The sequence below is a fragment of the Polyodon spathula genome, chromosome 5 (assembly GCF_017654505.1).
Source record: "Polyodon spathula isolate WHYD16114869_AA chromosome 5, ASM1765450v1, whole genome shotgun sequence".
In the NCBI taxonomy this organism is placed as follows: Eukaryota; Metazoa; Chordata; class Actinopteri; order Acipenseriformes; family Polyodontidae; genus Polyodon; species Polyodon spathula.
This window is the reverse complement of record NC_054538.1, coordinates 73174434-73198008: the sequence shown is the minus strand read 5'-3', so window position 1 is coordinate 73198008 and position 23575 is coordinate 73174434. Positions and strand designations below refer to the sequence as shown.

The 23575-nt window shown below is 39.6% G+C and overlaps 1 protein-coding gene across 2 annotated transcripts in view; it reads right to left on the bottom strand.

Moving 5' to 3' along the window:
• Nucleotides 1–23575, bottom strand: part of crybg1a (crystallin beta-gamma domain containing 1a) — a 68701-nt gene that overhangs the window by 28956 nt on the left and 16170 nt on the right. For both annotated transcript variants that reach the window (XM_041251268.1, XM_041251269.1), the window contains exon 2: nucleotides 16843–16957. In XM_041251268.1, the coding sequence (XP_041107202.1) occupies nucleotides 16843–16957 (115 nt within the window). The remainder of the gene's footprint in view (nucleotides 1–16842; nucleotides 16958–23575) is intronic.

The window sequence follows — 23575 nt, the reverse complement described above, 5'->3', positions numbered from 1 at the left end:
GTTGGAAAAAAAAAAGAAAGAAAAAAAAGAAAACAAAACAAAAAAATTAACTGTGAAACGTGATTTGGATGCGGGGTTTCAATTGGTCCAGAACAGTGAACATGTAAACTCTGCCCCGAATAGAAAACAGTCAAACTCGAGACGTGGCGTTGTCGTCTGGAGTGAGGTTGGGCTGGTAATACGAGAATCTATAGCTAGCATGCAGAACTGTGTCTAGTGTTGAAGGAAATGATACCCGAGCCACTGAGGTCAAATTACACTTATAGAATTGCAAACTTTGGATGCAACGTGAGTAGCTAACTTAATAAAGAACAACCTCTCAACAGTATACATGTTTACAGAAGGACACCTTTTGCAGATAATACCTCAACAGTACAAACAATAATTAGAAAGCATGTCTTATCAGGTAAAAATAGTAAAATAAACGAATAGCTTACCGTCTGATTAAACCGTAATGCTTAAATTAAGTAATTAAACAAAACCATTGGGTAAGTTTAAAGCAGCACTCCTGCAAGATTGAAGCAGTACACAAATTACATACAGTAATTTAAGCGACCAACAGGGAAATAAATAATGTTTCACATTTAAATTTGACCGCACACCTGAACTGTGTAAAGGCTAATATACACCTGACCCAACGAATATAGCCAAACGTCCGCTAAAATACAGCATTAGGCTGCTGAATTGAATACTGCTAAGGAAAATCAAACACAATTGAAAAACAAGGAACAAAACTAATCATAAAATGCGTTGTGGAAAGGTAGTCTACACGAATAGCTTAACCACCCTTAAAGTGTAGCCTAAAACATACCAACTTCAAACAAAAAAAGAAAAAACATCTGCAGATGTCAATTTGACATGCAATTGTTTACCGAGTAGTAGACACCATTACTGTACCGCTCCCATCACACTTTTCACTTTTTAAAAAAATCTGTCATTACCATTCGATGTACAGGTTCTGCCATGATTTCTTACACACACTGATATCCAATATAAACCATAATACAAACAGTATAATTTAAAGTTTACACACATTACAAAAAATAAATGTAGCTTACCATTTTAAAGTAACTTCAGTTTCACCCTTCATGCACAAAGAGAGCACAAACCATATCCTCCTGGGCCAGTATGGCACAAACAGGAGGACCCTTGCACCCTCATTCCGTACTTCCTCCAAGAAGGACGGGATCAGCGCTAGAGGAGGGAATGCATACAGCAAGCCGTTAGGCCAGCTGTGGGCTAGGGCATCGATTCCCAGAAGGCCCCCTCCTCTCTGAATTGAGAACCACAGAGGGCAATGTGTATACTCCTCTGAGGCAAACAGGTCGGCTGTCGCGCTGCCAAACCTGTGCCAAATCATGGCTGCCACCTGGGGATGCAGGCGCCACTCTGTGTGCCAAGGAGCCCCCCTCGACAGCAGGTCTGCTGCCTGGATCATAACCCCCTGGCAGATGGGCTGCTCTGAGGGACAGAAAAAGCGGTTATGCCCAGGTGAGCTACTGGAACGTGGCTTGGTGCAACCCTGGGAACTGTAGCCTCCCCTGGTGATTGACATATGCCACGACAGTGGTATTGTCCGTGCGCACTAGTACATGCCTGCCCTGCAGCACTGATTGAAAATGGTGCATGGCCAGGTTCACTGCCCTCAGTTCCAGAACATTGATGTGGGCGGACAACCACCTGCCAGTCCAGACCCCACAGGTCCCCCTGCCGTTCCAAACCGCCCCCCAGCCAAGGCTGGAGGCTTGCATGGTCAGCACCTCTCTCCAGTATACTACACCCATAGTTGATGTGGCGAGGATTCTTCCACCAGCTCAGGGAACGCCAGCATGACCGAGACACCGTCAGCCAGCAGTGTCTGTCTCGAGCTGGGTGAACTACTTAGGCATTGAGCCATACCTGCAAGACAGCGCATATGGAGGAGACCGAGAGGGAGGACAGAGGAAGCTGCCGGATCCCCAGGAAAACCGTCATTTGCGCCAGCTGCAGGGAGCTCTTCTCCAGATTCAGTGTGAGCCCCAGCTGAATAAGATGCTCCATCACTAGAGCCGTGTGAGACACGGCTTGCTCCCGCAGCTGGCCACAGATGAGCCAGTCGTCCAAGTGATAGAGGACCCTGACTCCCTGCAGCCGCAGGGGTGCCAGAACTACGTCCATGCACTTGGAGAAAGTCCTGGACGCAACAGACAGACCGAAAGGCAAAGTGGAGGTTCTTTCTGTCGGCAGGACTTATCGGGATGTGAATGTACGCGTCCCGAAGGTCCACGGTCGCAAACCAGTTGCCCGCCGGTCGGACTGGAGAATGTGATGAGTAGTTAGCATCTTGAACTTCCTCTCCTTCAGGAATAAGTTCAGGCCTCTCAGATCCAAAATGGAACAGAGCCCACCATCCCACTTTGGTACCAGAAAATACCCTCCAGTAAAAACCCTCCTGTTGACATGGCGGTTCTACAAGGTGAATTGCATGCTTTGTAAGTAAAGCATTCAATTCTTGCGTGAGGACAGAAGCCTGTGCGGGGTCGGACACCAAAGTGTTCAAGAGCCCCTGGAAGGGAGGAGGTCCGGCTCAAAACTGGAGTGAGTAGCCGGAGTGGACTGTTGCAAGCACCCACGCGTCCGTGGTGCATTGCCTTTATGCCAGAAGGTGGTGCTGGCTGAACAGGTGCAGGGCCTGAGGCCGGAGCCCGTCCGGGTTGCTGTTGCTTTTGCTGGACTGTGTTCGGCTGGCGCTGCCTCTGTTGAGGGCGCTGCTGGGGATTCGGCCCGGGCACTGCCCGCCGCTGCCGAGGGTTGGTTGCGGCGGTACTGCCTGCTTTGATCATGTCGAGCAGCCCCCGGGACAGTGCGCAAAATGGTCTGTGGAGCTTAAGCTCTGGGTCTCCATCGCTGTTGTCCCTGGTGCTGGGTATGAGTGGGTTGCAGTGAGCTGCTTTGATGACTCCCTCGCGTGGTGAGACCACTACAGCATCTCTTCCACGGCAGTCGGGGGAGATGAACGCGTTGAGCAGGGTCGCTTTGTCCGCATCCGGGACCGTGGCCTGGGCGAGCCAAAGCTGGCGTCACGCAACCACAAGGTTAAGTCTGATAGCTTGACCGCTGTACAAAAGAGCCGGCTCCTTTGCAAGGAGCGTATATCGGGCTTATGTCTTCATGTGTGATTACCTCACCTATCAGCCCTGCTGCTGCCTTCCACCGTGCATGCTACATTCTCCTCGGGACAAGTCCACCCCAGACTTGCTCACTAGGCTAGTCCGACGAGTCTTTTTCGGAATAAGATATGCAGTATTCTGAATATGAGTATTACAAATATGCTATACTTATTAGTGCTTATTTGGAATACTGAGTAATCTGAATAATAGTATTGTAGAGATCTCAGTTCCCGCAGGCAGGCGCATCACACATGGCGAGGCAATCCACACACAGGCGGAGGGCAGGCGCGAACCCAGGACCTCTCGCACTAAAGCATAGTGCAAGGCTGCCCCAGACTTGCTCACCAGGCTACAGTCTGAGGAGTACATGCTAGGGTACCTGCGTCCACTTCCAACACCAATGTGGCGATCTCGGTTAACTCAGACAGGCGCATCACACAGGGCAAAGGGCGGGCGCGAATATACCTTGGTGTGAGCTTCTGTATTTGAGGATATAAGGTCGCACAGCATAGTTGAGTATTCACTTGCTGATAGCAGATAAGACGCTTGCAAATTCACCTTCAATTTCATGAATGTAACCCTCGATCCAGTTGTTGTACGCTGTGTTGTGTGGTTTTAGGAATTAGCGTATCATTATTTGCCTAGCTATCAATTTCTGCCTGCTTTATTGGACGTACACAAATCATCGATTTACTACACGTATCAGCAGCGGTGGCTGCCATGACAGTAGCTAGAACACCAAGCCTCGTTTTCAATTCCAACATGGCCGCTATATGAAAAGTCCACAGACCTGAACACAGTTTCATCCTCCATTTTGAATATCTAATGAGGACAGAGTAAACAAATCCTCTGCAGCACTTCTGCTACTGTTTGAATGCAGTAAGTTTCAATGTAATAGTCGATATTTTAACCATACTTTTCAGTTTTGTAATGGTTTTTGTTAAACACACAATCCTCAATATGCTTAAAATGACCTTGAGTATAATAAAATGTACCTTGTGTTATGAAACAAAGCCATAATGTTCATGCTAAGAAGCACTAGGTCTTCCGTGGGCACAGGCTCCATATTTGCTGTGTTGTAAACATAAAATACAGTGCATGGTGGGATAGTGTCATTAAGGCCCACAGTTCTGGGAACTGTAACCAAACTATTTAAATAGTGTTTGTACGCATTAAACCCAACTAAACATTAAACGATACTTTAGCGTGGACGCTTGTGCTGGATTAATTAAAACATTTGAGTATGGTTCTTGAGATTGGTTATGTACAGTGGACAGCTATCGGTTTTGCAAGTCATTTTTTCGAGGCGACTCATTTTTGTGTGGGGGGAATTAAACAAACTACCATCAAATAAATAATATATATTTTAAGCGCTAGGTCTGTCAAAGGTAAAGGTGTGACTTATGAGTGATACAACCCCAAAAATGCTGCAGGCAAGATAGATTGAAAGAAAGAAAGATATGCAGCAACCTTTGAACAATATACTGCCCAGGTAAGCTGCCAAGTGTACTTGTAAGGGGTAGAACAACACACTGTATCACTAAAAAAAAGCTGCAGTGATAATTACAGTATTGGTCAGACATTGCTTCTGTTGGAGATGCTTAAATACTGTACATGTTGCTCAAAGTATCACACTTTACATGATGTGAGCTACATTATAACGATCAGCTATTAATGTGAATATACTGTAAATCATTTTTTTTAAAACGATTCCTCTCATGGGTGGGTAGTAAATACAAAGTATTAAAGGAAGAGGTAGAAAAAAACCCAGTACCTTAGTATATTACATATTTTAAACTTACAGCAATTGTATTTATCTGAAAAATGCACACAAATTAAAAGCAACACTGTAGGGGATTGAGGATTTAATTTTCCAGGACTTTATGCCAACACCCCACCCTCTCCACCCACGCACTGATTGAGCGGCAACTAACTAATTCAGGCCTTGTCATGTACTTTGTCACCCAGCGGTCCAAATAAGCTGCACACCTGTTTCCGCATTATAAAATAAAAATGCACTACATTTAAATTGAATGCGTAAAAATATGTGAAGAAATTTTGCTGCACAGCTTGTCTGCCTCCCCTCCAACTTCCACTAACAACTGCATCTCCCAGAATACAATGTCTTCAGTTTCTAGGAAACTGTACACAAGAAAAACCAACTCAACCAATATCCTCCAATCTCTGGCTAGCCCTGTTGTCTTTGCAGCCAATCACAGTAAGAATAAGAAATGTTCAAAGCTACACAGGGTGAAGCGTAAACACCCCAGTCCAGCTACAAATCCAACTAGATCCATCGTCAGAGGCAACCTCTTTTAAAAAGAAAAATATAAATAAATAAATGCTTATCATATTAAACTAACTTTTATAACTTCACTGAGTTTAAGAATTACATGTTAAAATAACATAATTAATTTGCAGTCAGTGGGATACCTCGGAATAAATACGCTGAGCTGATAAAGAACCTTCTAGAACACACACATGGTTGTACAGTACCACAAGGCTCTTTTTTAATGCCTACCCCATTACCATTAAATATTGTACAGTACTTATCGAGATTACTCATGACTTTGTGGTTATGTTGCATTTTTACTCCCAGACCCAAAAGAACTTATCTGGAGTGCTGGCGACAGCCTTAAGCTTGCCAAAAGAGGAGGGATTGACCAAGTCTTACCTTCTGAAGTGAGACTTCACCAAGCCTGACATGTCATTCATTCCTTTATATTGGTTAGTACCAATACAATATTGGCAACATTAAATAGAACTTTACTGGTGGGAACCCATCTTGCTGTCATATGTACAAAGCTGTTGTTGTTAGGTCGAAATGTTGTGTAGTCTATCTATTTTAAGGTGGTGATTTTGCATTCCACCACAATCCCCTTCCAAAAGAGGTGAACTGATCATCCCAAAAATTCTGCAAATTTTTATATTTTTTGTAACAAAAAATAAATAATGTGTAGGAAGTTTTACAATATAAAGAGATAATATAGTCTGACTATTCCAGAGTGGGAACACCACTCAGTTAGCCACCTGGCTCTTATTTGGCACTGGAATGGATTCAGTAACAACACTCATGCAAGGAAAACAGGACACCTGAATGGGCTGATCTGAATAATTTATCAGAGGCCATTAACTCCAAAAGCACTTTCATAAAATTATTGAATAAAAAGTGGAAGCTTGGCGTATTAAAAAGAATATTATATATATATATATATATATATATAATATACACACACACACACACACACACACACACACACACACACACAATAACACACGTACTCAGATCAGTAAGTATTTAAAAAAAAAATGAAAACGGCAACACAGAAATACACAATATAAAACCCACTTGGTCTTCTACTAAAACACACCATAAAGCTGTTATAAGGATAATCACACTAACAGGTAACATTAAAGACAAAGTCCCGCACAAAAGATTAATTCTCAAACTGAACGCAGTTGGGATTCAAGGAAACACATGTACATGGATTAGGGAGTGGTTAACATGTAGAAAACAGAAAGTACTGATTAGAGGAAAAACCTCAGAATGGAGTGTGGTAACCAGTGGTGTACCACAGGGATCAGTATTAGGTCCTCTGCTATTCCTAATCTACATTAATGATTTAGATTCTGGTATAGTAAGCAAACTTGTTAAATTTGCAGACAACACAAAAGTAGGAGGAGTGGCAAACACTGTTGTAGCAGCAAAGGCCATTCAAAATGATCTAGACAAGATTCAGAATTGGGCAGACACATGGCAAATGACATTTAATAGAGAAAAGTGTAAGGTACTGCAAGCAGGAAATAAAAATGTACATTATAAATATCATATGGGAGATACTGACATTGGAGAAGGAATCTATGAAAAAGACCTAGGAGTTTTTGTTGACTCAGAAATGTCTTCATCTAGACAATGTGGGGAAGCTATAAAAAAGGCTAACAAGATGCTCGGATACATTGTGAAAAGTGTCGAATTTAAATCAAGGGAAGTAATGTTAAAACTGTACAATGCACTAGTAAGACCTCATCTTGAATATTGTGTGCAGTTCTGGTCACCTCGCTATAAAAAAGATATTGCTGCTGTAGAAACAGTGCAAAGAAGAGCGACCAGAATTATTCCGGGCTTAAAAGGCATGTCATATGCAGACAGGCTAAAATAATTGAATCTGTTCAGTCTTGAACAAAGAAGACTACATGGCGACCTAATTCAAGCATTCAAAATTCTAAAAGGTATTGACAGTGTCGACCCAAGGGACTTTTTCAGCCTGAAAAAAGAAACAAGGACCAGGGGTCACAAATGGAGATTAGACAAAGGGGCATTCAGAACAGAAAACAGGAGGCACTTTTTTACACAGAGAATTGTGAGGGTCTGGAATCAACTCCCCAGTAATGTTGTTGAAGCTGACACCCTGGAATCCTTCAAGAAGCTGCTTGATGAGATTCTAGGATCAATAAGGTACTAACAACCAAACGAGCAAGATGGGCCGAATGGCCTCCTCTTGTTTGTAAACTTTATGTTCTTATGTTCTTAAATTAGGGGTGAACCAATAATCGGTAGCCTATCAGCACGGCACTGATATAAGGAAAAAAAAACACAAAACCACAAATCGGTAATCAGCAGTTTGTTATTTTAGCCGATAACGTACACGGATATTCATGCTTGAATTTCCTCCAGCACAGAATTGAATGTTTGGTCAGGAGAGCTTACTGTACTACTAATGCAAAAACACTGAGGCAGTCATTTCCCCAGTGCTGTGTAACCTGCAGTAAATATGTCTCAAAAAAGATTTTTTAAATATCTGAAGACAACAATAGGATAGCAAGTTGTGTGCAGCAGAAAAGATGTGATGCTACGTTAAATCGAACGATGAACTGCGAGTAGAATATTATTCTGATGCTTTTTTTAAAATAAGTTCTCTTTGAATATTTAAGACTCTGGAGTGTTCACCTGCCCGTGCTGCTCAGCTTCTCTCTCTGCAGCCAAACAAGTCTTATTTAAAAGCACAGACTGCTGGGTCGTTACATTATTGCTGTTTATCTTGCTTAATCTGCATTGGTTGTGGGTGTATTCGGCAAAAACAGACTACTGTACTGTCTTTTAAGTAACAAATTCAAGTTTGACTGAATTTTGCAACTGGAAATGAAAGTTTTTTTAATTAAGTGAACAACTTAAGTGGTGCTGCATTTTTAAGCAATGTATGCTTATTTAAAAAAAACAAACATAATTGACATTGCGTAGGGTACATTTCTCTTCTACTGTACAGTACAGGTAGAAGTTATAATACGCAGTGTTTGACAGCATTGTCACATTCTATATTTCTTCTCTACAGAAGTGTTTTTACTAGTACAAATGCAAAATGTTATTTGTGTGACTCTTGTAAAACAAAATGTATAAATTGCTGTCAAGCACACAATATAATACTATTTTTTGGATTTATTTTCTGAAGTAAATACAACATGTAAACATCTGTTCATTTAACATTTAATTATAAAACAGTTCAAATATAGGCCCTATGTCTTGTTATACTAGTTTACAATAGCTTACCTGCACCATCTATTATTAATCGGTATCCTATCGGATCAGCCGATATGTGTAGATAACAATCAGCTATCGGTAACGGCCAAGACCATCTTTATTGGTGCACCCCTACATTAAATCCAATCACTTAGTCTTGTATAAACTGTATAATACAATCTCTCTACCATACACAAGACTAAACCAAAGCGGCAAAGTTAAAAATAGTCCACATAAGCCGTTTCAGCAATATCAGAAGATTTGCATAGGACTGGAATGCCGGTGCATCTTTGTAATCCTGGTAGTGATTCAATGCTATACCCTTAAAATAGAACAAACAGTAGGAGCATCAGTATCTGTGTAGCACTGCAAACGTACAATTAAAACACTCACAGCAAACACATAAATGCATTACTAACCTTAAAATAAAACAGATGACACCAGTATCTATGCAGCACTGCTAGCTGCACCTATGAGTCCGACTTTTAAACCCGCCCCAAGACCAATCAACAGGTGAATCTCGTTAATTCATAGACATGCTTGTTAGGGAGGGGGGAGGAATGACAAACAGTGCAATCACTGTAATTTACCAAACGTGCCATTTAAATAATAAAAGTAAAACATACAAGTGCTCAAAAGAAAACGCAATTAATTAAATAACGAGCCATCAACTATTACTAATAAGGTGCAGCATTACAAATTCCTTTTTCATGGATTAAAGGATTGCTGTATAAATCTATAAATAACCCTATAACTGGTGGTATATCATGACCGTCATGTTTTAGAAAGATCTTCCTTGGGAAGCAATAATGTCTATTTAAAGTGTCTTTTTACAGCTGTGTTTCCCATTCAGAAGACACTGATTAGCCCAGCCGTTTATTTTTAATTAACCTACGTTTTTAGTCATTTTTACATATGACTCTATGAGTAAGGCCCTTGAATGCAATCAACAAGTCCACAGAATGGGGCAAAAAAAGTAGACAAACAAAACTAACTTCAATACATGCTCAGTAAATGAAGCTCTATTAATAAAAAATAAACCGAGCTGCTCACAAAGACTAATTTAAAGCAACTTCCAGATATTTGCATTAACACTTTAGGCTGTAGGCGACAACACCCCTTTGAATCAAGGTGCTTATTTGTGTAATTATGGAACTGGGCAGTTGGCACAGTCTTTCACAAATTAGTCATGTTCTGCCAGTTTACTGCTTATTCCAGTTTCACAATGGTTCGGGGACCTACAATTAACCTTTTATTTTCTTTCAATATTCTTTCTTTCAGTTTCATTATTTTTATTAGGTCTAAATTAAGTCTACACAGAGTAATTTAACAGATGGGACAGACTCAGCAAGTTTTTTAAACATAAAAAACTTCCAGCTTCAGCTTTTCACTTCTTAGAATGCATTTTTTAACAAAGGTTTATGTTTGGGTATGCCTGCTAGTACTAGCACCAGCATCTTTCATCAACAAGCCCTTTTAGAAACCTGAAAAGAAAACGGCCGTAGACAGTTGAACACACAGTCATCTTTACTGAGGGCTGTTGGAATCAATCAGGTAAGTCTTCAGTTATAACTTTTGATTTGTTACTGTATTAAAATGATCAAGGGATGTTAAGAACCGTCTACATGTAGAAAATGCCACCTGTTTAGTGCTGAGAATGCCAACAGTTTATTTTATTGTACAAAAAATGCTGGTTCGGTTTTATCCCTTGTCATTATCGTTCGGTCTGGAATTTTATGAATGTTGACCGGTTCAGTTTTGGTTTGGTTTGGAAAAATCATAACCGTTGCAACTAGAACAACAAAAATAAAAAAAACAAGTCCCATAACCATTATTGTATACCAATACTTCTAGTTCCTCTCATCATAGACTGTGTGGTTTGGTTAAAGAAAAGGGCTTGTAATCAGGAGGTCCCCGGTTCAAATTCCAGCTCACTCACTGACTGTGTGACCTTTAAAAAGTCACTTCCCCCTTGTGCTCCGTCTCTTGGGTGAGACGTTATTGTAAGTTCACACACCCTAGGTGTCACCTTGTCATGGTAAGTTACCTTGGATAAAGGTGTTTTCTAAATAAACAAATAATAACAACAGTAATTGCAATAATGATGGGTTTTAATTTTGTTTTCCTTGTAATTTTTTTAGCCAAAACTACCATCTAGCCCTTGAAATGTATAAGTGCTATTCAGTATTCACAAGGCTATATTGACAACTGCTATTTAGACAAGAACACTGTGGTGACATTTAGAATTTTCTTTTAGAATCTAATCTCATCAACTGCATTGAGATTGAGATTTCAACACCCTGAAAGTCTTATCTTTCATGCACACACTATCAAGAGTCTAAGATCTTATTGTGCTAGACAATTTTCTTCAATGTTGATAGATAGATACAATAAAAAGACAACATGTTTTAGATGAGGGCATTTGCAGCCTAACTGTATTCTTTTGGGTCTTGATACTATCTGTTTGTGCCGGGACAGCTCTTTCTCTATTAGATCATTTCTCAAGAACGGGGGAACATTCGAGAGGATGTTCTTTCTTGCCCCACCCCGGTACAGCCAACAGGGTTACAGTAACAAAAGATTAATTAATCACACTCCTCGTTTCAACAGTCTTTGTTACTAGTTCTGTTTCGCTTAAAAAAAAAAAAAAAAAAAAAAAAAAAAAAAGCACCACAGGCCCACTCATACAAGACGCAGACTTTGCATTCTCATAACCCACAACTTTTCCCAGCACTAAAACACAATACCATCCAGCGCAACCTTTACCCCATGCCTGCTGGTTAACTTTTCTAAAGAAAAGTTTGGAGAAGTTCTCCCCCCGCCTTGGCCATGCCAGCCACTGGAGCTGAAACACAGTCTGCACCCGGAAAAAAAAAAACAACAATTCTTTAAAACAGTAATACTCTTAAAATCTATAAAATACTAAACACATAAAATAGTTGAAAAAATGGAAGAGAAACACTCGCATCCACACACAATCTGCTCACCGCAACACGCTAACCTCTCACACTCCCAGCATGCACAGCATAGAGAGACGTACAAGTAGACAGAGATAGATAGATAGATAGATAGATAGATAGATAGATAGATAGATCAACAAAGTATGACCTGTAATTTGTTAAAACCTCATCATAGGAGGAAAAATAGATTGAACTATTGCCCTAACACCCTTGCACCACAAGGCAGTAGTCTCCTTCAGTCATGTGATTGGTTCACATCACTGTCAGTTCCGCCCCTTTTCAAAGGAACACCTTTCTCCCCTGCACTCTTCACAACAAGAGAAAAGTGCTGAACATCGATTCTGTGAGTTAACGGAAAATTAATTACAAAACATACCACAAAATAAATATGCTTCAAACACTGAAATGGGGTTTAAAATGTCACTGTCGCTGTTTTCTGACTTTCTGAAATTCAACTCAATGAAAACAAATATGACGGGCGGGACATAAACTGGATTATGCCAGAGATGGAGAAAAACTTTTCTAACTACACAGTATGAACCTCAAAAAACATTATATTATTTATTTATCTACTTATGCTGTATCAGCTATATTTAAACAAAATGTATAAAGTTGTATTTACTATCCAACCTTGACTCACTTATTTTCCTTGACTGGCAGAAGGCACAAGTGTCGTTATCCATCAAATCAACAGTCACTCTTGAAATCAGGACTTAAAGGATGTGTTGCAGTAAGAATACCTCTGTTAAGAAAGGGGAACAAGACTAAAAGGCTCAAATATGCACACAAAATTCAACTATGAAACAATGGTCAAAAGGTGGACTATTGATGGATAGACAACCGCATCGGTTCCTTCTGCCAGTTCTATTGTCAAATCAACACTTGTCTTCTTTCTATTGATTAAGGATATTATCTTCACGTATTGCTCATCCTTGTTAAACAGCTTGATGGGTCTTCCAGTCCTGGGTCGCAGGGGCTCTATAACCACGACGGGGCCCCAGGGGATCTTATAACCACGTCGGGGCCCCGGGGGCTCTATAAGCACGACGGGGCCCCCGGGGCTCTATACCACTATGGGGCCCCGGGGGCTCTATAATCACAACTGGGCCCCGGGGGCTCTAAACCACGACGGTGCCCCGGGGGCTCTATAAGCACGACGGGGATTTGGGTGATGCAAAACTTTTGGCCATAGCTGTACAGTGAAGCATGACAAAGCACAGTAAAACCACAGTTGAACACTAAAAAAGGAAGCACACATTTTTATTCTATGTCTCATATTTTGATACACTTGTTATGTTACCCCAGTAACTGCAATTTGTTATTGATGCTTAAACCACACAAGAATGGCAAGCTCTCCCCCTCCAACCCCTCCACTCCACACAGTACACACACTTATGATACCCATTTTCCACTGACTCAAGTTATTTCGTGAAGTTTTTCAATTGTTGTTTTTGCTGGGCCACATAGGAACCAGGCTGTGAAACTTCTGCCTGCCAGTATATCTGAAAATAGTCCAGGGCTAAAAGTTTGCCAAAATCCTTAGAGGCATCTGGCTTCAAAATCTGGTAGCCAACTGAAATATTCTTTGTTCTATAACTCCAGCTATTTTGTAATGCACTGTTCTACCTATATTAAAAGAAATGCCTACAATCGCTGTACTAAAATACAATGTACTAGCTATTTAACAACAGACACTTCTCTATGAAAAAATAAACATCTATCTTTCATGGTAGACTGAAAAAAAAACAGCACATTGAAAGTTAAACATCCCTCTTACACAGAAAGCAAAGAAGAGCTTTGACTACAACAGCCAAAAGATATACCAAAATACCTGCTGCTGGGAGATGCACTAGTTTAACAACAAAAGCAGCAATGGAAATAAGACTCTTATTGCATAGCAGTTTCTCCCATTCCAGGTTTTACTACAAGTTTCATTCACCACACTGTTTAGGAAACAAGCACAGTTGAATCTTATTAAACCAGGAATGATGTAACTACGTTGACATTGTGAGCAAATCTGAGCCCTATTCCCAGACCGAACCAGGCTAATATGTCAGCCACTCTTGTCATCATTATTGCTAAAGAACAAGCATGTTCACGATTTTATCTTTTTCTCACTTTCCCTTCGAACATTGATAAGGTGGATAAGGATTAAGCTATACTACGATAGTTTTTAGATCTACACAGGATGGCCAGATTTACAAGACCAGCAACTATTTGTGTTCAACTGTAGTCAAGTGGTATTTTTTTTAATGTTACTTTCACTTTGTGTTCCCACACTTAACAGCACTTACTGTTTCCGTTTTGCCAACATTAGTTTCTATATAGTGACTGAACAAGCTTTTGAAGAAAATGCAGTGCTGTGCGATTACAAAAACTCAAACAGATGACATTCCTTCCTCCTCACCAGAAAAAAAATATGCTCGACTTGTTCGTCTACGAAAGTGGAACAATGTGGGATTAATTAGAATCATTAGAAAATGATTCAGTATCATCAGCCAATCAGCTTCCAGCTATAGCGGGCATTAATAGTAGAATAGTAATTTTAAATCAATCCGCACAAGTACTGGCTTTTTCTTTTTGATCTATCTATTGGACAGTAAATACTAAACAGACACAATTGGCCCAAATTAATTTTATTATCCCCCACAACCAGCCAATCAATACTTAGCATCGACGAAAGCATCCAATCACATACCTGCAAATGCCAAGTCAGCTTGTCAGCTCGACTGGAGCACAGACAGCATCCTTCAAGAACAACAAAGCAAGACAGGGACAGTTCAGTAATATTGCTCCATTCATTTATCTTGCTCTGTTCAGATAAACTATAAGCAGCCCCGACAAGTAAAACAGTCATTTGTTTAATAAAGTATTTCTCTCTAATTATGTGTGTAATCCTTTATGAACATTTTTGAGATTATTTTCCGAAAACTTTTCTGAGTGGAATGGTACCCGACAAATCATTACAAGTTCAAGGTAAATGTAGGTTTAAAAAAAAAAAAAAAAAAGAGAGAGAGAGAGAAATCATTTCCTAAGGGTGATTAATTAGTTGATGTTGACTTTATTTAGCACCTTCAGCTCGGGACGCATAACTCCAGTCGTGGTCAACTAACATCGAGAGGACATGATCGTCATTAGTAAACGATTGTTCTTATTATTTTATTAAAACAACAACAAAAAAAAAAACATTTTAAAACCTACATTTACAAATACTAAGTAAAAATGAAAAGGGAGTAGTATTTGTTGTACCATTAATAGAGATGTAACTGAGTATCTTCCAAAGGGTGTTGGTTGTTTATCTTGGCAATTGCTTCTTCTGCATAACTTGTGCAAATGTTAGAAATATAAATGTAATAGTTGTTTGCTGTAACAAAGGAGAGTATCAGTGCTGTTGATGCTAAATTTGATCCAGGCTAGTCGGGTTGTTGGTTGTTGCAGTAAAACAAAACAGCTGCTTGTGAAGTGTTATGAAATTAATATACACTGCTGTATGTAATGAACTTTTGACAGATGTACTATTGAAACAATCAAGTGCCTAATGCACACTTTAAAGAGAGGGTGCTGCCTTGGAAATGAATCTGGGAAAATGACCTTTCAGTGCCATTTTGAAATGTTAACATGTGGTTTAGAACCACATATAATGGTCCAAACCACCTAGGTATGTTACACTCACAAATAAAAATCCAGCAGCCATACAGTAACCCCTGATCCAAAATGCTGACTGGGTGTCAGCACCAATCAGGTGTCAGAACCCGATAGGGTAAAACATTATTGCTGTACCCTATTGGAGGGGAAAAAAACAGCCATAGGGTAAGAATTAAAGGAAAAGGGCACACAGATATTAAAGACAAGTGTGTGACATATTTTACCTTTTGCCTACAAGAAAGTTAAATTAAAAAATGAAACAGTAAACACATGAAACGTGCAGGGAATTAAGAATATATAAGACTTACAATACAACTGCTGTCCTACATTACTGCTCAGTCTGACGCTTTATAATAGACCATGACAGGACACTTTTATTCTCTCTTACACTCACTTCCAGTAACTATGGTACCATCATGATACAATAAGTGATTTTATGACAATTAAAACTAATCCTGTTTGGTAAACTGAAGTAGTTTAATTATTACTTACAAGTTTCTGTAATACATTGTGGGTTTTTTTGTTTATTTTTTAAACTACTGTACTGTAAAGTTCATTTGGGACCAAAAAAAGCATGTCATGTCAAAGCAAGCATCCACAAACATCTTGCTGAAAAGATTTACAATGAATGGTATCTTAAGAAATGAGGATATCAGTATCAGCTTTTCAGACTATAGACCTGTGACAAGGATGGCTTGAGAGGTGATGTCAGACCAGGAAATGAATCCACTGCATTGCAGTACTACGGGACGAGATGCAAATGCACTCAGTTTTCTTTTATTAAATAAATAAATACAAGGTTTAAACAAAACACTCACAGCAAAAGGCATGACGTCCAAAACAAACAGTAATAATAAGTATGGTGCTGGTTATTCCAGCATTCTCCGAGGTGTTCCAAAACACAAAAAAATAACAAATAATGGTGGACAGCACCTCAGCTCGTGCTGCCAAATAAGGGCTTTTCGCCCGTCATATATAAAATACATAAATCATAATAATAACAATACAACAAAACAAAATATGCACAGGGGCGGGGAGTGCCCCATCACAGGCCTTATTCTCACCCCAGTCTTTAATAATGCTATAGATAAAACACACTTTGACCTAACTATCTCTTCTTCAATAAATGCTTTTGGGTTCTAAAGCATTCAACTGGAGTGCAGTTCAGTGATTGGAATGATATGATCAAGACTAGATTTTTAATTGCACTGAATTTTAGTTTAAAATTCATTTTTTTTATCATTTTATATATATATATATATATAATGGGGGTTAATGAAAAATGTCTTACTTGCCAGCCAGAGCTCCAAATAATTGTCAAACTATTGTCAATCAAATTGTCTCAACATGTAATAACATAAACCAGTACCTACAGTATTCAATTTTCAACAACATGTGCCCTAAAATGTCACTGCTTTTCAAGTGTGTTTCAACCTTTTCCGATACAGAGGAAAAATGCAATTTACATGTCGCAATCAAGGCTGGTAATTTTGATCAGGCAAAACCTGTTTATAAAACGTTAAATCCGGTCAATATCATTATAATCTACTACAGATTAGAGCACACTTCCTACCTTGGAAGATTTAGTTGGAGATGGTGTAGCTGAGTGACAATCCATTTCGCAGTCTGGTGAACTTCTGGGGAATGTTAAGCTGTTCTCCGTTCTTATACTTATTGCATCAAAAGATCTGTAGAGGGAAAAATAAAGACACAAACACAAATTTGTGAAACTTTTACATAATACGTTTTTTCTTTTCTTTTTTTTTTCCCAATTAATTTTAGTCAGGTTATCCAGGAGTTCTTGTTTGCAAACTTACCGGTTTCCTGCCCAGGCAGTATTGTATATTTTGCCAATGAACTGCATTGTAAATGTCATCTGTTTGACTCTCTTGAGTCTTTCAAGCACCAACTGTGTACGTAGGTCTTCTGATGACTTAGAAAGCTCAGCCCACTCCCTTGAAAATATCTTACAGTTCTATTCTGAGCACTCGCACAGAAGCGACAAGACAAAAGCCTGGCCACTACACTACTCCCCTTACTGTAGAAAAAGCACACTGGGACACATAGTGTTTACTGTATATGAATATGCATTATCCTAAAACATGCACTGAGACAACCTACTGTATGAACAGAGTAACAGGTTCCACTCGCCACTACCCCCACTGATAACTGAGGCCATACCCAAGAAGTGCTTCTGACAAGAATGAGGATCATCATTAGTCATTAAGTGATAAATGACAAAAAGCCTAAAATTTCCGCATTCAAATTGGCAGAGACCTTAAATTTGACACAAAGAAAGCTCTGTCCCAAGTCATTGCTAGGTAACTTTACAAAATAAATAAATAAATAAAAATAAAGACCACCAACTGATGAGGTCAGACAGATATGAATAGACGTTCGAGGTCAGCAGTGCTTAATCTGTCAATACTGCAGTACAGTAAACAGGTCTTGGAAAGGAGAACCTCGCTCAAAACACCAAGTGTCTATGGCAGCCATTGTAAATAAATCCTCTCAACACCAGTAAACTAGTCTTGGGGTACATCCCTCAAGCAGGGACATGGGTAATGGTCAGTGGTGTAGTGGTAAATAAAAAAGTAGGTAAACTCATCTGTTTGTTGGAGTTGAACAGATATATTGGGCAGATACATTGTTATTGTTCTGTGAGTTTCCTTTTGCAGCCTAGAATGAAGGCTACTAGCACCGCCCTGCATGGTCCAGTGTGCCTAACAGAACACACACACACACACACACACACACAGAGCATGCAGTCCAGTGGCCACGCCCCCCTGCTCACGCCACAGTTCTGACTGAGTGAGAGCTCTCAGGAGTCAGTCTCGCGAGCAACAACAACCACAGACTCTCACCGTTAAAATATCTTGTTTTTAACACAGGACATGCATATCACAGGAGAGTAGTATGAGAAGTGGGTAAATGCTCTATTGCCCAAATTAAAAGTGGGTATACACTGTTTACCTGTGTATACCCTTGATTACACCACTGGTAATGGTTAAATATTTACTGCTGCAGTTTGGTGCTTGTTTTTTCCAATTAATGGCCACAACAGTAGGTGTATGAATATTTTGGCCTAGTGGTCCAAAGAGAAAAAAGAAATACATACAATGACTCATAATTATCAGCACACAAATACATTCAAGTAGACTAACCCACATATGAAGTCTCTCAACTATACAGTAAACACTGGTGGGTATGTGGCTTGTGCATCAAACCTGTTATTTTCCTATGTGAACATTTAGTAGATCCAGTCCATGGACTGGGAAAATGTTAATGTGGTAAAAATACTTGCCTTCATTTTCAGTGATCTTCCCACTGTGTTCAATAAAGGAAGCCTACAGATGATTTGGGGATGTGAACCAACTTTCATCCCTAAAGTAGATCCATTGTTCCTTTCAGTAGCAAATAAAATGAATGAAACAGAGTGCTTCTATCTTCATCCAACACAATGTATTTCCTACTGTAAAGTTATTGAACCAGTGCCTAAACCAAACACTGTGCATCTTAACACTTCTGACCAGAGTTCTGTTATGAACCTGTTCCACTCCAACCAGTTTTCAACGGTTTGAATGTCAATGGCTCAGTCTGCTGGGAATAGTCATGTTTCAACATTAGACTTGCCCTCCCTCAGGCTAGTACCAGGTGCTGACGTGCATTAACTATGCAGTGGTATTGCAGACCCAAAGGCCATACAGTACAGACTGTCATTACGGTACTGTATTTGTTAGGAAATAATTAAGTCGAAGCACATTACCCTCAAGTCAAGGGGTGGACAAGCACAAGTTTTGCAAATAACACATTTAAAGATATTAGGTTGGCTTAAACAGTGCCGGTGGTACGCTCTTATGACTCTCTATGTCCGTAAGTACTGAACTGAAGACCAGAGCCTTGTTCTAGCTAGCTATGAATTCTTTAATTTAACCCAGGTGTTAAACCCAGGAACCAAATACTGGTTGAACAAGGTCCTGGTTTGGAATGCTCTAAAATAACCAACCCAGAATACTCTTTTTCTAAAGTGGTATCAACTGTGTTCCCCTAAACCTGACCAAATCACAATAAGGGTATTACTGAGATTCATTCTTATTGCAGTTATTTGGGCATTTGTACACGGTTGCCTTTACCTAGTTTATTATTTTTGCTGTACCGTCCATAGTGGTCATATTTCTTTCTAAACATCAAGCAAATGCACAAGGGAATATTTTTTAATGCATACTAAACCTGACGCAGTTATGATAATGTTTTCTCATCTACACTTTACCATGAACTGCATGACTAGCAAATGACTGCACATTCAATCCCAGAATGGAAGCTGGAAAATCTGAATAATACTGCATGCATGTAACACGACTTAAAAGACCACAAATTATTTATCAGTCCAACAGTTCCACCTAGTGTCTGTTTCCTGCATGATAAAATATCCACTGATTTTCCACAAGCTGGTAGAGTTTTTCAGTTTGGAGTAAAGTATTAACTTTGTATATTTAATTTATATATCTCATCATCATCATCATCATCATCTTCAGCCATTATCAATCCACTGCTGGATGAAGACCTCCCGAAGATTCTTCCACAAAAGCCTGTCTGCTGGATCTCTCATCCATGTTGCTCCAGTGTGTTCCTAATTTCATCTTGCCATCTTCTTGGAGGTCTTGCTCGCTTTATATTTCTTGGGATCCAGTCTCGTATCTCCTTGGTCCAGCGATGGTCTGTTCTTGTTACGTGTCCTGCCATTTCAGTTTTTTCGCTCTTATAATAACATTGCATTATTTGTTTGCGCTCTTATCCATTCCTTCCTTCCTTTTCTTCTCTTCTTGTTATTCCCAGCATGCATCTTTCTATACCCCGTTAAGTCGTTTGTAATTTTTCAGTCATTTTTGCATTGAGGGTCCAGGTTTCGCATAAGTTAGCACTGGCAGCACGCATTGGTCGAAGACTTTCCACTTGAGACATAAGGGTAGTTTCCCTTTCAGAACCATGCTTAATCATCCAAAGGCACTCCAGTCCAATTTTGCTCTTCTGCTGATTTCGCACATTTTTCTCCATTGCCGAAACTAACTGCCCTAAGTAGATGTAGTTATTGACTTCTTCAAGCCTGATCCCACTGACTTCAGTGGCCTGTGGAGTGGTATATTTATTGAAAATCACTTGAGTCTTCTTCAGGTTAATTTTCAAACCGTTCTTCCAACTCTTGAAGTCTTGATTCAAAAGAAAGAGATCACCAGTTATATGTGGCCAGGGTCAGTGTTCTGTGGCAGCCTAAAATCGTAACCATGTGATTCTTAGCACCCTCTGCTTTCATGCCTAACAGGCCACTGCCTTGGTCAGTGGCAATCTAGCCACCGGTGAGTGAGGGACGTATTTTTGTGTGTGCTTTCATCATGGGGGGTTGGCCATAACTCACCACGCTGGCCAGGCAGGTTGGTGAGTGCCCCTTTCACTTTGGCCGAGTATGTTACTCAAGCTTTCACAGCACGGTTGAACCTGAAGGAATCAGGGGACCCCATTGTACTTCGTCTTCAGAACCTGTTGTCACTGTCCTGCCATTATGACGCACTGCACAGTTCCTGCTGTCAAGCCAATAACCATTTGGTCAGGGTGGTACTTTAATGCCCTTAAAATGGGACCATTTCAAATTACAAACATGATTAGTTGTAATTTGCGACCATGACAACAACTGTTTAGATAGTTTATTCCAATGCAAACATACATAATAATTTAAAAATAGCATGATCATCCTTTCACAAACCACCTGTCCAAACTCCACAGTACGGCTCAAAAATACTGACACACTAGGAGTACATACTGTACCAGTTGTAATAATAATATAATATCACCTTTATTTTTATATAGTGCCTTTCATAGTGGACCATCATCACTGTAATAAAAAAAAAAAGTGTGTTTTAGAAAGTTCTAGAAATGCGTTCGAGTTCATCTTTGCCCTTGCCCTATAATAACCCCATATCTTATATAACTTGTTTTTGTCACGTTTATATAACTTGTTTTGGTTAGAATGTTCTAAGGAAAGGAATAGTTTATTCAGAGGGCCGAGCCTCGAGGGAGTGATCTGGCCAATTACTCTCTCGCATGCAAAAGCCTAACTTGGTAAGTTATAAAGGACGGGGTTCTCCTCTGCTCTGATGAGAGTCAGCCGTGAGGATTAGCGCGCAGTCCTGCTCGGTAATTTCTTGGAGACAGCTGCTTTCTCTTACCAGGGTCGAAGGGCTCTCCCGATCCGCTTGGAAGGGTAAGAATTAGTTCAGTTGCGTCTCATGGATTGTATTTATCTGTGATTAATATAATCTTTGTATGTAACCTTGTTGGGTTGTGTCCCGTTAGGGATATCGTTATTCGCAGTATAGCATCTGTGTATGTAACTGCGTGTGTGTGTGTGTGTGTGTGTGAAATAATAAAGGACCTTTTAAAATTACTCTGTGAAGTAATTGCCTTATTTACTTCCACATCAACTTCCTTTTAAATTTAAAGTAATTAAATTTCACACAACAATCACAAAGTGCTTTACAGAGGTAGGCAGAGTCACTTACCATAGGACAATGATTTAAAATCTGGAACACAAGGAGGTTAAGTGACTTGCTCAGGATCACACAGTGATTCAGTCAAGGGCAGAGATCTGAACCGGTGACAAGCCCTGGACTTTAACAACTGGACCGCATTACCTCCCTGTACTTGCTTGTGGCTCACAACCAGGACTTTGCTCCAGCTAGTTCCTGAATTACTTTAATGAACACCTAGGTCTGGTTGTAACTGGGCTCCGAACTGCTGAGTTCAATAATTAAGTAGATGGTTGGAACAAGGTATGATTAGAATGGATCTAATTGCCACATGAGTACCACTGCTATATACTGTTTTTTTACAAAGTGTCTTTGCAAACCACTGATCAACATGTTTAAGTAGATACAGTTTATTTCAGTATGATGGTATAACATATACAAAGCTACTATCCCCTTAACTTTGCATGATGTTTGCATGCTTTAACCTGCGTTTGAGCTGCATTTCAATTGTATCAGAGCTAGACTGGCACAGTTGTCTTCATAGAAGCAAGAGCCATTGCCAACTAATGAAGTGTCACTTTGGATACAGTCTCCTACTGTTTTTAACTCTTGAACATTCTTGGAGCCAGTTCTTCGTCTACTAAACACTGTGCCCTGAAGCTACCAACATTTAAAGTAATTACATGCCAGTGGTTTTACTTTTTACGACACTGATATTTTATTCATTAGGTCAATGGAGGAAACCACCATTTTCATCAAGTTGCTCATAAAGGCTGTTTTGATTTGGTTTTGCACAGTGCAAATGTTACTTTTTAAAATGAACTCTGTTGTCCAGACAGCCCTTAAACAAAACTAATAAAAACAGCTGAGACATGTGTGGTTTCTATTTGGTTCCTGACAACCTGTTCTCTCAGTGTTTTTTTCTCAGCCAACAATTCTAACAATGAGACTAAGCACAGGCAGGGCCAGCGGTATGTATTATTGCACTGGAGGGGGATCTGAGCAGTGTGCTCAGAGGCATGACACACACAGCTGCATGACCCAGAGGGTAGACCTGAAAAAATAACACCTAAAAGAAAACTGGGAGTGCAGAATGTACATTGAGGGCACGAGTCATAACAAACCCTTCTAAATCACTGACAGAGTAATATTTTAGCAAACAGGTGGAAGCTTGTCCTACAGCTGAAATGGCTGTTAATAAACATTAACATGAGACTGACTGTCTGCACAGTCTAATGCTGGGTTGACAGTGTAATATATATATATATATATATATATATATATATATATATATATATATATATATATATATATATATATATATATATACACATATATACACACACACACACACACACACACACACATATATATATACACACACACTGTAAAGTTCAACATGTTTGGAGGCCTTTTATACTATAATTAGCTCACTATTCTAATAAAAGATTTTCAGCTTTACACAAATGTAAACTTCAGTAAGTTTATCTATACTTGCATTAGAGTACATTTTAATTTAAAGTTGGAAGCAGAGGTCAGTGAGTCTCCTATCGGATCATATTAACCTTTCTCCCACAATAGTTATTTTAACTCTAGTTCAATTTTACAACATAAAATAATACTTTAATCAGTTTATACATTTACCTGCCACTAGATGGAGAAATTCACACACCATAGTGCATCAAACCTTTGAACACAACAACAACAACAACAACAACACAACTCACAATGCATTACAGGACAAACATTCACGAGGTACAGGCTTATGTATTCTACAGATATATG